General features: G+C 40.2%; 1 protein-coding gene across 5 annotated transcripts in view; it reads left to right on the top strand.

Moving 5' to 3' along the window:
- The window catches only part of TENM2 (teneurin transmembrane protein 2), a 698,308-nt gene that overhangs the window by 659,421 nt on the left and 24,019 nt on the right, over positions 1–14,868 (top strand). For 3 of the 5 annotated variants that reach the window (XM_055812701.1, XM_055812698.1, XM_055812699.1), the window contains exons 19-24: positions 1,996–2,257; positions 2,951–3,218; positions 4,358–4,501; positions 6,056–6,305; positions 9,276–9,296; positions 13,280–13,512. In XM_055812701.1, coding sequence (XP_055668676.1) covers positions 1,996–2,257; positions 2,951–3,218; positions 4,358–4,501; positions 6,056–6,305; positions 9,276–9,296; positions 13,280–13,512 — 1,178 coding nt within the window. The remainder of the gene's footprint in view (positions 1–1,995; positions 2,258–2,950; positions 3,219–4,357; positions 4,502–6,055; positions 6,306–9,275; positions 9,297–13,279; positions 13,513–14,868) is intronic. The other 2 variants (XM_055812702.1, XM_055812700.1) reach the window with 1 other exon arrangement.

The raw sequence follows: 14,868 nt of genomic DNA, 5'->3' as shown, positions 1-14,868 counted from the left end.
AAGAGCTATTAAGTAAACAGAAAAGTAATTTTTCACATGGTATTTTGAATACTAACCACAAGTAAACATGAAAAAGCTGACTTCTGATAATGACATGTTAGCAGGCAGACTCCCTTCAAATAAATTGCTCTGTATCTGTGAAAACATTTGTGGTCTACAGTAATATCCAGCTAAGACCAGAAATATTTTATTTTGAAACGCAAGGCAGGCAAACACTGCTAGGGAAAAAAAAAAAAAAAAGTAGTGTCATTATAGAATAGTATATTTTGTTAAAAGTTCCCTTCTGCTTCTCTTTCCTTTTGAAGATCCACTATCTTTTGAGTTTCTTCAGGGTAGAATGTAATCAAAAGATTCTAATTGAATATATTTAGACAATTTCCTGCTGTGCAAAAAAAGTGCTTTTTCCCCCTTGTATCAGCTGATTTGAAATGCACACAAATGCAGATAAACAAAATTCAATGTGTCATGGTTTATCTAGTTTACTGACAGTGGTAACTAAAACAGTATATCTGTGACACATGCATTGTAAACATTTGCCATTTTATCTTGATCTTGCATGCAAACAATTGAATTGAAATAATTATTATGAGTCAACTGAACTATAGGGAGTATTTAATTTTCACATTTCCCAGAATATTATTATGTTATAATAAAAGTATAATGTTGTTGATTTCAGTGGTTCAGTATTACAGTAAATGGTGAGCTGAACTATATTTAGATTTGAATAGATTATTGAAATTATTGACTAGTTTGTTATGTTGCCAACATTTACATGAAACAACTGATACCTGCTTCTGTCGTCAGACCAATCTTGAAGTATTCTACTCATTTAGGACTTTTTTCAAAATGCCTGCACAGCTCCATGTTACTGCTATGGTTATGTAGGTAATAGGGAATAAATACCTAATCTTTCTGAATAATGATAAATCAGTTATCCTGGGGATAGGAAGCAGCAAAACTTTTCATTACTATTCTCTTCTGCCACATGTCCCGTTCTGTCCTTGATGGACAGTACCTTTTAGGAAAGGGATAATTCAGTGTTCAACTCAGTATGAACTTGGCTTCTCTGCTGATTCTATATATGAAGATGACTTGTAATAATAAGTGTGGTGATTTTTGTTTGGGTATTTATAATTATTTCATGCAGATTTTATAATATATAGGAACAAGGTTTGGCCGGGTGACTTCGAATCATTGCTTGTCTTGGCTGGATTTCAGTTGTTTAGTTGCCAGAGGTTCGCATCCCATTACTGATAATTTGAAACATGACACTTAAAATGTACTGTCATGGTTTAACCACAGCTGGAAACTAAGCCTCACACGGCCGCTTGCACACTCTCCCCCAGTGCGATGGGGGAGAGAATCAAAAAGGTAAAAGTAAGAGAACTCATGGGTTGAGATAAGAACAGTGCAGAAACTGAAATAAAATAGAAGAAGATGGAAAATAACAAAAAGAGAGAGAAATAAAACCCTTACTAACAAAAAGTGAAAATAAAAAAAAAAAGAAACAGAAGCGATGCAAATGAAAAACAATTGCTCACCACCTGCTGAGCGATGCCCAGCCAGCCCCTGAGCAGCAGCCCCCAGCCGGCTTTACTAAGCTTTTCCCCTCATTTATACGCTGAGCATGATGTCATGTGGTCTGGGATGTCCCTTGGGTCAGCTGGGGTCAGCTGTCCCGGCTGTGTCACCTCCCGGCCTCTTGTGCCCCACAGCCTTCTCACTGGCGGGGCAGGGTGAGAAGCTGAAACGTCCTTGACATGGTGTAAGTGCTGCTCAGCACCAGCTAAAACATCAGCGTGTTACCAGCATGCTCATCCCAAATCCAACACACAGCTCTGCACCAGCTAGCGTGAAGAAAATTAACTCTGTCCCAGCTGAAACAAGGACATATACCTATTGCTATAGGTGTACCTATATACCTATTCCATTAGCCAGGAATGTTATTACTGGAATTATTCAGTCTTGTCACTTCTAAAGCCCACATTTTTCTAGGTTTGACTTGGTTGCAAATGGCGGAGCATCCCTAACGTTGCACTTTGAACGGGCCCCATTTATGAGTCAGGAAAGGACAGTATGGTTGCCTTGGAATAGCTTCTATGCCATGGACACTCTTGTGATGAAGACAGAGGAGAACTCCATTCCTAGCTGTGATCTAAGTGGTTTTGTCCGTCCTGACCCCGTCATCATTTCGTCACCACTTTCAACTTTCTTCAGTGATGCTCCTGGCCGGAATCCCATTGTACCAGAAACCCAGGTAAGAACTGTGTGAGTGGAAATGGTATAGAAATCAGTGGTCAGGTGCTAGTGCTGACCTGAGTGCTTACCACAGTCACCATTTGTCCCCTGGAACTGCTGTAGCAAATGCCTCTGCAGAGTTCATTCTGACAGCAGGCTTTATAATGAGGTCTGCAGCAGATATCCCAGATTCATGTCACCCAGACACATTTATCTTTGACTACGTTGCACCTTCTCGTTATCATACAATACACCTCTCCATTTCAGTTGACAGCTTAGGTGTTTCAGGAGGATTTTGCAAAGGCTTGGTGTGTGGCACTTGGTGCAGGCTGCTTTCTTGAATGTTATTTAGGACAAAGGAAAACTCTCCTGGTACTATTGTTTCACTGCTTTATTCAGTTACCCTTTATACTAACTGTTAGTAGAAATTGCAGGTTCCTATGACTGTATTTCTTATGTTCTCCTTGCATATAACTTGCAGTAGAACTACTATTTGCGTTTTTACCAGCAGTGGGCTCTTAAAAAGAAGCTTACACAGCTGCCAAATAATTATTTGTCCAGAAATGTCAGCTGAACTGCATCACTGCACTGATTTGAGGATAACCATTCCCAGCAGTAGAAGTTCATAAGTTCATAAGAATATGCAAGGCAATATTATTCTAAAAAAATAACAAAACACTAATATAAAATGTTTGATCTTTTTCCTATTCAGGTTCTTCACGAAGAAATTGAGATCCCTGGCTCTAGTATAAAGCTCAACTACCTGAGTTCCCGTACTGCTGGATACAAATCCTTACTTAAGATCACCATGACTCAGTCACTTGTGCCGCTGAATCTAATCAAAGTTCATTTGATGGTAGCGGTAGAAGGGCATTTGTTTCAAAAATCATTTCAGGCATCTCCCAACTTGGCATATACATTTATCTGGGACAAAACAGATGCATATGGTCAGAAGGTTTATGGGTTGTCAGATGCTGTAGGTAAGTCAACATATATAAGCTCCAAAACTTTCCAAATAACACCTGTAATTCTTAGTAAGGAAACTGCAAAGATTTTTTACGGAGAAGCAAATATAGACTAAACAGTTCTTGTCTTCCTGACCCAATTTGTCTTTGTATTATGTTTCTTTTTACACATTAAAGATCACATTCAAAAGGTCTAAACTCCCTCAACATGCCTGTTTCCTGATCGGTAGCTGACTTAGATGGTTTAGACCAGACAATGGGAAAAACTGGCCACAGGAACTTGGGTGAAACCTAGTCCATCACTGTGTTTTTATTTCCTTTCAGCTAACAAATGAACCTCATGCAGGACGAGCCAGCCTTCTTTCGTGCATTTGGGTTTTCATGCATGCCGTTATTATAGCCTCTTCTGGTATAATACATTTGAAGTGAAAATAGTGTTTTTCTAATGCTGTTCAGTCTTCTAGTTCGACAGCTATTTTTAATTCACTCGATTCTAGTGGGTGGGAAAAAGAGTGATCATCATAATATTTTTTTCATTTTCATTTGAGTATCAGAATAATTGTGATACAACAATGCTAAAAATGGACATCAGAGCTGTGCCAGTGTGGAAAGAAAAACTTATTTTAAAAATCTTACTTCTTTTCTGTTTTTTCTAAAATCATCTTTGCTATAGTTTTTCTTTCTTACGTTATTGCATAGGATATTGCTTTCCTGAGTAATGCTTGCAGTGCATGTGTGCTTTTAAGCACACAAAGTTTCCACTGCTTCTTGGTATATGATATGTAAAATGAACACACCAAATAAATGCTGTGAACGTCTGGCAAATTAAGAGTTTGATCTTGTCCTGTTATCTGATAGAATAATTTTATTATATTTTTAAAATTATATTTCTCACTCTCACCAAACCAGTCACTTCCCAGTGCGAGCTATTCAAACAGAAATGATCAGATCCCTGCAGAGTACATGTGAATGAAGTTTCAAATTTGTGTCTAGTCAAAGGTCTGAATTTAATATTGTAGAATAAAAGAGAGGAATATAATCAGTCCATCTTCTTGAGGGGGCTGAGGAACTGGAATGCTGAATGATTTGGATGTGCTCTGGACGTTTAATTCAGTGTTTGTTCAGCAAGTATATTAGATTTTATTTTATTTCAGTTTCTGTGGGTTTTGAATATGAGACTTGCCCCAGTCTCATTTTATGGGAGAAGAGGACAGCACTGCTGCAAGGATTTGAACTAGATCCTTCAAATTTAGGAGGATGGTCTTTGGATAAACATCATGTACTTAATGTCAAGAGTGGTGAGTTAGTTAAATCCATGTGTTTTCTGTGCTATATGGAGTTTTGTCTGTGAACACCTTTTATTTGCATTATATTTACACTTTTAAAAATGCAATTTCTCCACTCTTTTTGTTTCATCTTTAGCTTAGTAAGGTATGAGACATGTTTCAGTTGCCGGAAATTTTTTTTAGAATTTCAACAAAATTTTACTGTTCTGCACAGCATGACTTTTCTTAAAGTCCAAATCTTTATCCTCTATTCTGTTATTCGTTTATTCCCCTGTAATGTCTTTCTGTCTTCCTTCCCTGTTTTTCTGATATTAACCGCATCTGTCCCTGGTTCCTTTTGTTTGACCTTTTTCCCTCTAATATGAGATGGGGCTTAAAAGGAGTATGAGTCTGTGATGAGATACTGTCTCGTTTGTCTTTTAATTTTGTCATCCGTTTGTTTTTTTCCTCACATCTCTTTGTCTTTACATATCCTAAGCTGAACGTTCCTGATCTTCATATTTTACCAGAGACTCTTAGGGAGCGGAATGCTTAGCATATATTTCTTTGATCTCTGCCAAGTGTTTTCTACAGCCTTCTTGCTGATCCCCACATTAACAAATTGCAAAGTATATTGTTGCTCAAGAAATCTAAAGTAGTGTTCAGAATAGGCAAGATCAAGCAATTGGAACACACTTAAAGTGCTGTGCAGCGGAACAAACACTGTAGAGAGAGCCATTTGGATAGTGCGTGATAATCACTGTTGTCACCAGTGGGGAGCCAGTGACATTAGGATAGTACACCTGTATTTCCAATAGAACACAAGGCTAAAAGTTTATGGCCAGATAACTACAATCTTTGATGACATTGAAAATGGTCACTCTTGTCAGAGAAACCACTCCCTTGGAGCAGGAGTCTGCTCTTTGAACAAATATTTTGAAAAAAAATCTGATCTGAAAGGCATTTCTTGAAGCCTAATAAAGATCCTTACCACTAGCTTCCCTCTTGCCTTTTATCATTGATCCTTAGGAGCCCTGCTAGGAGCTTCATCTCTTTCCTATCTTTTCATTTTCTGTGCTGTCATCTTCTTTGGCTTCTCCATTTCTCATTTTTCATTTTCCATGAAAAACACGTGAAAGACTGAGAGGTGGAAAGAGAACAGTGAGGTTGACGAAATTTCAAATAAACTGTAACATAGGAAACCAGAGTGAGAAGATCCAGGGATACAAATAAGGAGCACCTCTTCCCCACTGTTTGCCTTCTCACCTCCCAGTTAATAAGGCAGTTGAAACCATTGTGCCAGGCCAGAGAGCTGCATGGCAATGTTTTCTTCACAATGAATACCAAAGGACTCAGGGCTTAGGGCTGGGTCTGCGGCTGTGTGTGTGTGTTTTAACAGAGAATATTCACTCCACCTTTATTTTTACTACTGCAGAGACCTTTCACTCTTTTTTGCACCGTTGAAGAACCAAATGCTGGAGTCATTTCAGTGTACAGTCCTTAACAGCAGCTGTTGAAAAGAGAACTACCTGAAGTCCCCTGCAATGTATGACAGTAATAACCACTTCTTCTCCTCTTTATTGTTAGGTATATTGCACAAAGGCAATGGAGAAAATCAGTTTCTAACTCAGCAGCCAGCTGTGATAACCAGCATTATGGGGAATGGGCGCCGAAGAAGCATATCCTGTCCTAGCTGCAATGGTCTGGCAGAGGGAAATAAGCTTTTGGCCCCTGTAGCACTGGCAGTGGGTATTGATGGAAGTCTCTTTGTTGGAGATTTTAACTATATTCGGCGTATCTTCCCATCCAGGAATGTTACTAGTATATTGGAGCTGAGGTAAGGTGTTAATCTTAGCACTTCATTTCTGTAGCCTGTGCTCAAATCAGCCTTTACCATTACTTTTTATAATTTTGTAAAACATTGTCACTTTCAACCTATTTAAATTCCAGTGGAGAAATGGGGCACAGAAATGCATAGTTCAAAGTCTGTAGCTTATCAGAGCAATGACTATAAAGAAGAACAGAAGAGTACAAACCAGCTTGTACAAAAAGTACAAACCATCTTCTTTCTTGTTGGTGATCATTTGATACAATCTCCCCTCAGTACTATATATAATTTAGTTTTGTCTGAAAACTACAGAATTGACTGCCTGTAGGTATTGAGCCGCAGTGATAAGCAAAGGTGTAACAACAGTCTTACGAGTTTAGAAGGAAGGTTTTCCTAGAAATGGTTTTGAGAGCCACTTTCCCATGCTCATAAGTCTGTTTCTGTAGGTTGACAAGTGCAGTTAAGATTGACATGCAGAGTCACTTTGCATCGTCAGAACTCTTTAAGACTGTATCTCTGTCCCCCCGTCCTGCGCCCTCCCACCTCCCAACATTAAGATTTGGTCACTTAATAGGGAAGGCATGAGTGTAGAGTGTACCACTTCACCCATTTCTGTTCCATCTCCTTTTTTCATTCTTCTAGGAGAGGCAAGAGCTATTGCTTCAAACCATAACTCATGTAACTGGGCCTTATAGTTACAGCTCTGTTGAGTATTTGCAGAAAAATGAGGAAAAATAGCATTGGCTGTCTTCTGATACTTCTGCAGCCCACATCGGCAATAGTACTAGGGCTCCTGTAAATTGGATATAGCTGCAAAATACATTGAGTGAATCTGGGGCATTAGCCTTGTTTTATAATGATATGGCCAATAACCAATTCCTCTGCTTCCACTGTACTTTTAAGTTTTAATTAGTGGGAAAAAGTGCAAAATCATTGGACTGCTAGAGAATAGGAGGCCTAGCTCTATTTTACACCTCTCTTCCATTCATGTCATTCTGTTGATGTCACTATTGTGGATTCTGATTTTATATAAGAGAAAAGAGATCCGATTCAGGCCAATTCTACTCTGAAAACACTCTCTTGACACCTACCTCATACACCATGAGGCTGCCTTATTATATTTAAAAAAAAAAAAAAAAGTCATATATCATCCAGCACTTTCTGATGGCAGCTCACTGTAAACCACAGAAGGTAGCTGGTATGGATGTGTGACCTGCTATAAATACTTATATCAATATACGCTATAACTCTGCATTACATAGAATATGCTGATTTTTTTTCCTAATTTCATCAGTTCTGTTTAGCTTTCTAGTAAATAGGACTGCAGCTTTATAGGTGAAGAGCAATGTTTTCAAATTAGGATACTTAATATAAGGCATTTATATGCACCTCACTTCCTAATATCAGCCAGTGACAAAAGTTTCCTAGCACACCTGATATTTGAAAGTGTTGTCTCCAAGTTAACAACAGTATTAGTCCGAGTACTTTGCTTTCTCTCTAGGTAAAAGAGAGCTTGGGCTTTTCAGCACGTGGGGGAAAATGGGAAAGGACATCAATAAAAAACTAGATGATGGACTTTTTAATCTGCTTTTGTCCACTTTCTCTTTTCTATTATGAAAGTCTGTTTTCCATAGCATACTTTCTTTAGCTTCTGGTGTAACCATTAACAATGAAGAGTAAAGCTATTGTATTTTGAGTGCTGTTGAACAGCTGCAAATGACTTGACATGCAGATTTTTTAGGATTTGCAGTGATGTCTTTTGCCCCCTGTTCCTCTAAAGGGAATTAAGGTCCAGTCCAGCAAACATCATCTGTAGTAGTAATTCGGATTCATCGGTCATCTTAAAATCTGTATGAGTTACATGGGTAAGAGTTTGAAGATTTGAGCCATTTAAGTGTGAACAATAGCAGAGTCTTCAGCTAGTATCAAGTAGCTTGAATAACATTGCAAATAGTAGGTCCATATTTATTACAAACCAAATACATCACTTTATTTAGATTTTACAGCGGATGTAATTTTGGTTTTACATAAGCCCATGTAAATCTTAGATAACCTTATTAGTCAGAATATCCCAGTGTGCATATTTTCTTCACCCTGTCCTTTATGAAGGTACCTGATCTGAGTGACTCATCAGAATTTTGACTCAGGAGTGTTGCATGCCACACTCAACATTGGTATTGCAAGTTTGGGGCTGTGCCTTGAGTGCTGCAGCTCAGGAGTAACGCACCTCTCTGTTTCGTTCAGTGGATATTCCTAAATGGAAATGACATAAACACAGTGAAACACTGTGGTGTGGAGAAGGTATTAATTTATTCTTGGAAGTAGAGGACACTTTTCCTTTGACTTTGTGTCTAGACAGTAAATTAGAGATCAATCAACGCTATAAAACTCCTATTGTACAGTATCTTACTGCTCACTTACAGGGTGGGGTTTTTTCCCCTAAGATTTGCTTTGATAGTCTTAAATAGATACCAGGTAGCATCCAAACTTACTTTAAGCAATTAGAGAGTGGGAGGAGAGAAAAATAAACTGCGTAGTAGAAACTTGTTTAGAAATAGCCTGTTTAATCAAGTCAAATTTAATTTTTATTAAAGAGATTGCCCCCAAGTTGCAGACAATACCCAAAGCCCAGTGCTTCCCCCTTCCTGGTTCTGTATTCAGAAAACTGCCAGTTTCTCTTGCTCCTGGCCCACAAGCTACACATATTTCCATGCAAAAACCTTTCCAATCGTCCAGCAAGTTTCCTGTAAAATATATGGGGGGTTGGGGGGTGGGGGCATGGGTCTCCTACTAGGGAACTAGCTTGCAATTCTGTCACTCCCAGTCCCTCTTCATCCGTAAACCAAGCTAAGGCTAGTGCTGAAAAGAGGTATCTTCTCCTGTGTCCTTTTGTAAAATAAAACAAATACTATGTTTGCTTTACCATCTATTCTTCAGCTAACTGTTTGTTCTTTTTTCTTCTGTTCCCTTTCTATAAAGAAATAAAGAGTTTAAACATAGGTAAGACACGAGCTCTTTCCCATATAATTTGATATGGTTTGTTTGCTTCATTGTGTTTGCTTTTTGTGTTGTGCTTCTTGTGTAATGTTATGTTCTTCATGTACCACATATAGAAACATTTTTATGTGCTAATTGTGTGTTATGAATATGATAAGCATTAGCAATTATGAAATGCAGTCAAAAAGCAACCAATAAGTTCTGACAGTAATTAGAAATTTCTAGTAGAATGCAAGTATAATGAACCCCAAGCTAACTTCTCTATAAACACTTCTCCCTGCTGTCTATAATTGGTCTAAATGGTTGAGGTAAACTACAACAGCAGTTTTACAAATGCCAGAAAGGTTCACAAAAGCACTAATGACTGCAAATAGGTCAAAAACTCATTTTCCGGTCATTAATGATTTTCTGAACCCTCTGTCCTTTTTCATAATTTAGTGTCTGTTTTCTTTCATCAAATACATTTAACAGTCAGTCAACCTGTGGGGCGGTTGTATGCAACCACTAGATGCAGTCACTGTAAGATTCATGAGGGAGAGGCATAACCTTTCTGGATGTTAGCAGAAAAGATTTTTAATCATCTCACCTGAGCACTGGATGCATCCTTCTGGATGGCAGCAGCATAGGAAATGCTCGTACCTTCTTCCATGCCACACCTGGGATGGGGAGGATGTTCCCCCGGGAGAATATCAAGGGCAAGAACAAAAAGAGCTGTTGTAAACTATTCCATAGTGTGCTGTGCATCACCCTTTTAAAGCCATACTTTCCATTTCTGTAATACCAGTTAGATGCAGGAGATGGTCTGGACTAAACAGTATAATTTCCCCTTCAAAATACAATTTGGTATAGCAGGTGTAACGCTACTACATTTTCTTATCTGGATTAATTCATTCACAATTTGCTAATGATTATTGGTGATGCTGGAAGCTCCTTGTTTGTATTAACTAAGCTTAGTTAATTTTCCAGGTGCTTAGAGATTTGCTCTGGGCAGCTTGTCCTTTTTGTTAAATTTCAAGAAAAGCTGTTGTTGCACTGTCATGAATTTGATACGCATATGAGAAGATCAGGGAGGACAGGTTGATCCTGCCTGCACTCCCTGTCAGGCATCGGGCTCCTGCACAGACAGAGTAAGGCTGCACCTGGTGGTAACTGCTGCATTTGCTGGGGAGGGCTGGAGGCAGAGACTTTATTGACAGAAGCCTCTGAGCGATGCCGAATGTTATGGAAAATCTTTTGAAACAAGGTACATTCCCTGGCTTCCTGTAATTTGAATAAAAGATTACAATGGCGTAGAGAAAAGAGAGGCAGAGGTCTTCAGTTGCTCGGGTGCCGCTTTGAGAAATATTTACTACTCATTTATAAAATACATCCTTGTTTGAGCTCATAATCTCGCTGTTTCTCTGGGGACGCGGTGAGTGCATGTCACCTTTCAACAGTCATTTTCTGCCACAGCCCCCCAAATGTTTTATGTGGAGACACTTCCACTCTCTGTCCCCTTACCGAGCTCGGGAGAGGGCGAAGGGGTAAGCGGCAGGGCTGCAGCGCCGGGGAGTTGCTCCCTGGTCTGGCAAAAAAGCTTGTGGCTGACTCCTTGGCAGAAGTCGGGAGAGAGAAGAGAGGCAGGGCAAGCTGCACGGGCACAGCGATGACTGCAGAAGAGGAGAGGGAAATAAGCCCATGTTCTGCCATTGCTTTTTACGCTGACTCGTACCTTATCCCGTCCTGGTAACGGGGGACATACCTGGCGCTAGCTGTGGGCAGAAGGGGAGCAGGGCCGTGCTCACTCAGGAAGGCAAGCACAGGCCAGCAGAATCACATCGAGAAAGATGCGAGGCCCCTCCGGTGTCACGGAGCGGCTGCTGCTCCGTGTCAGGCAGGTGGGCAGCCCCCCCAGCAGCTCCCACCACCCAGACCGAGCCCAGCCCCTGCCTCCGGCAGCAAGCGGCTGTGCCAGCACAGCTCCGGTCTGCACCGGCCTCGGGACCCCGTTGGCCCAAGGTGGGGGGCTACGTGTCTTAGGAGGGCCAGGCAAAGGGCTCTCCGAGCTGGAGCCCAGCAGAGAGGCAGCAGCCAGCCTGCAGCTGCAACACACCGTTGTCGGCTCATCTGCCACTGTTGCAAAGCCCTGAGCTAAATTTGGGTGGGTTTGTGAAGTAGGGCGCAACGCTACCATCACAGCAAGGTTTGTCCTTCACTGTGAGGGAAAAGCATGGTGGAAGAAGAGAGAATTCAAACCAGTGACAAATGTGCAGGTGTTTGTGTCGCTCAGATACACAAGAGACTGAGGAAATTTGTAAGTGGAAAGAAATCTTTTTTCGTGTGGCAACAAAAAGATTGAGCCTTGTTTTGGAGGGATGAGAAGGAATGTGATAAGGGTCTAGTCAAGAGGTGCAGTCTGCTGCTGAAGATAAGGAGAGGAACTTGGGGAATAAAGAGATTGTGCTCTAATTTCAAGCATGTCACTAGTCTCCCTGCATAACTGTCTACACCACTTAACCTCTCTGTGCCTCAGTTTCCTCCTCTGTAAAATGGGTGTAATACCCATCTTTTTAAAGTACTTCGAGATCCATGCATGAAATAAACCTGCCAAGTATTTTTTGTTTATTGTATTTTTTCATCTCTAATTTCTACACTCCTAGACTTCAGCAGATGGTATTACCTCTGCCTACTGAATTTTGATCAAACCAGTCTCCTTCCTACTTTCTACAGTTTTAAAACAAACTATTGAAGTAAAATCATGACATGTCAAAGACTGGCATAGAGGAAGATAACTGTAGAAAGTGATATTTTGGGGCCTACTCATTCCTCCAGATCTGGTCATGACCATATGAACACGGTTGTCTTTGTGCTGCTGATAATCCATCTGCCGAAAGTGGCCTTATAGTTTCAAGCAAGTCTGATCAAGAAATGGCTTATGTCCATCATAACTTACCTCTGTGTATCCTCACTCTTGGAGATGGGCACTTTTGCCACATGTAACTAGGAGTGTGGATATTTGGAGGCAAATATCTCTGGTTACTGGTAAGTAACCTTCATTTTTTTTCTTCCTGTCTTCATTTGTCTTCTATGCTTTGAAACCACCATTGATCTTATTTACGCTCACCCATAGGCTCCAAAGGCTGGAAAATTCACATCATGCTTAAAATCCAACTAAATTGAGTTAAACTAGCCAGGCAAGATTTTGAAAATATTTCTGCACTGCAGTTCTGTGTGTGTGAATGTATATATATCGCAAAGATTGACATTTCTCAATTTGCAGATGATTTGCTAAAGTAGTTCCAAAATGTGACAAGCTGTCAAAAAGCATATATTTCCGAAGAGAAGTAGCTTTCCATATGAGCACCCATTCTAATCACAAGCTGAGGACCAGTTTTTCAATAACAGAAGGTTTGGAGTTAAAGTCAGACACTTGGGGTCCCTGTTTTGAGTTATACAACCAACTTCATCTGCCGTAAATGAGATTCTTGATAAGAATGAATGAGAACAAATTTGCTTCAGGAATAAATTTGCTATGCCTCTGCCTCCTATTTATGCAAGGACTCACAAATCTTGTGGCATAAGTAACTCGGAAGCTGATTCTTTGATCTTACGCCTATGACTTCTGCTTTCAAGGGAAGTTAAAGAAGATGGTGGGAGGAGGGGCAACAGGTAGAGATAAGCCAGAGAATTGACCTGCAGCAGATCTGAAGGGCTGAAGAGATGAAGAGGGAAGTCTGCGGTGCAGCTTTGGCTTACGGGGCTCTGCTGTGCAAGGGTTGGTGTAGCAGGATGAATGAGATTTAAAATTACAATCCTTCTGAAGCACTGACCAGGTCCTAATCAAGTTAGCTCCTCAGATGGTAGTCCTTCAGACCCCACCTCTGCATGAAGGTGTCAGACTTTCTTTCCAGATCTCTCTGTGCCTGATGAGTGTCCAAGCTCTGAAAGCCTGTGAAGTTTCTAGACTGCTCAGCTGTTTCTGTTTTATGCTTTCTTTTTCTCTAAAGCAACAATCCCGCTCATAAATACTATCTGGCCGTGGACCCTGTTTCAGGCTCACTGTACGTATCGGACACCAATAGTCGACGCATATACAAGGTCAAGTCCCTCACTGGCACGAAGGACCTAGCTGGTAACTCGGAAGTGGTAGCAGGAACGGGAGAGCAATGCCTGCCCTTTGATGAAGCCAGATGTGGGGACGGAGGGAAGGCAGTGGACGCAACCCTAATGAGCCCTCGAGGTAAAGTAGGAAAAGAAGCTGGAGAAAATGACTGTCTGAGGCTAGACTGGATGTGGAAATAATTATCTGGCAATTAAATCACTCCTTGCTCGGTAATTTTTATTCTGGGCTTTAATTACAGTGGATTGGCAAGTGTTCGTGCTTTGTTTAGTTAAAGCAAACTTTATTACCCCAACACTAAATGCTGCAAAAGGAGAACAGAACACAAATTAGCAGGGTACTGCTCACTCCAAGAAGCAAGCATGTAAGCTGGGGAACAAATTACTGTTTGAGATATGGTCTTTGGGGAGAAAAACTGCCTGCTGTGGCTTTTTTCCTGAAGTTTTATTCTATGTATCCCCTTTTTCTTCAGCAGCAGAGGAAAAATGAAAGGATCTTTGCCCTTCCTAGTTTCTAATTTTTAACAGAAAAGTTTTCAAGATGATGTAGAGATTTGGGGATGTGTTCCTTTTGAAGATTTTTTTTTCCCATTGTTTCGTCTTAATTGTAAGGATGAATTAAGCAGGTGTATTGCCAGGTGTTTCAAACATCTTTGGGGTTTATTTCAATGGTTGAAAATAACTAGATGATTGTAAAATCAAATAAAAATGAAAGGTCCTGTTTCTTTGTATAGGTAATAGTTTCAGTTCGTACATCCGGAGTATATCAACAGAGCTGCTTGCATGGTTTAAGTTAGGTCTTGCATAGAAGTTAAGAAAATAAAGCTGTATCTTCTCTTGCTGCCCAATAGGATGAGCACTGCAACTATTTGAAGACAAAATTTTTAGATCAATATTTTATTTTCAGCCCAAGAAATGGACAAGGCAGCGCGCCAAATCAAAGCGGGAAAAAGCCTGCCCTCCTTCACAACAGGCAGCAGCATCCTTCTGTTCCGCCAAGGGAGCACCCTTTCATTCTGTGCCTTTCCTCTCTAAGGACTCCCAATGTGACAGGCATTGAAACTTTCATTTTTTTCTAGGCTGAAAACCCTTGTGCCTTCATCTGGAAACACCAGATGTTCTTCCCATATTCCTTACTGGAACAGGCCAAAGAATTAAACAACATCCTGAAAGAATATATTGTCCACTTATTTTTTCAAGATTTTTAAGCCATTTTTTCAAGATTTCTAAAAATTCTGCATCCTCTTTAGATCCTTCCGACGAAGAAAGCGACACATCAAATTTCTGAGATTAAAATTTAGGAGATAATTTTTCTTTTCTTACTGGTTTATGTAATGTATCCTACAGAGTTTGAATTTAGAAGTAAACTGATGCATTCTGCTGGCTCTCTGGCATGTTTGGGAGATTTCTGTAGGTTTTTTTTCTTTTAAAGCCTCAATGGATAAACCTGCTTGGTGCCATTTATTCAGCAGAACTA

The sequence above is a fragment of the Falco peregrinus genome, chromosome 8 (assembly GCF_023634155.1).
Source record: "Falco peregrinus isolate bFalPer1 chromosome 8, bFalPer1.pri, whole genome shotgun sequence".
In the NCBI taxonomy this organism is placed as follows: Eukaryota; Metazoa; Chordata; class Aves; order Falconiformes; family Falconidae; genus Falco; species Falco peregrinus.
This window is presented reverse-complemented; position numbering and strand designations above follow the sequence as displayed.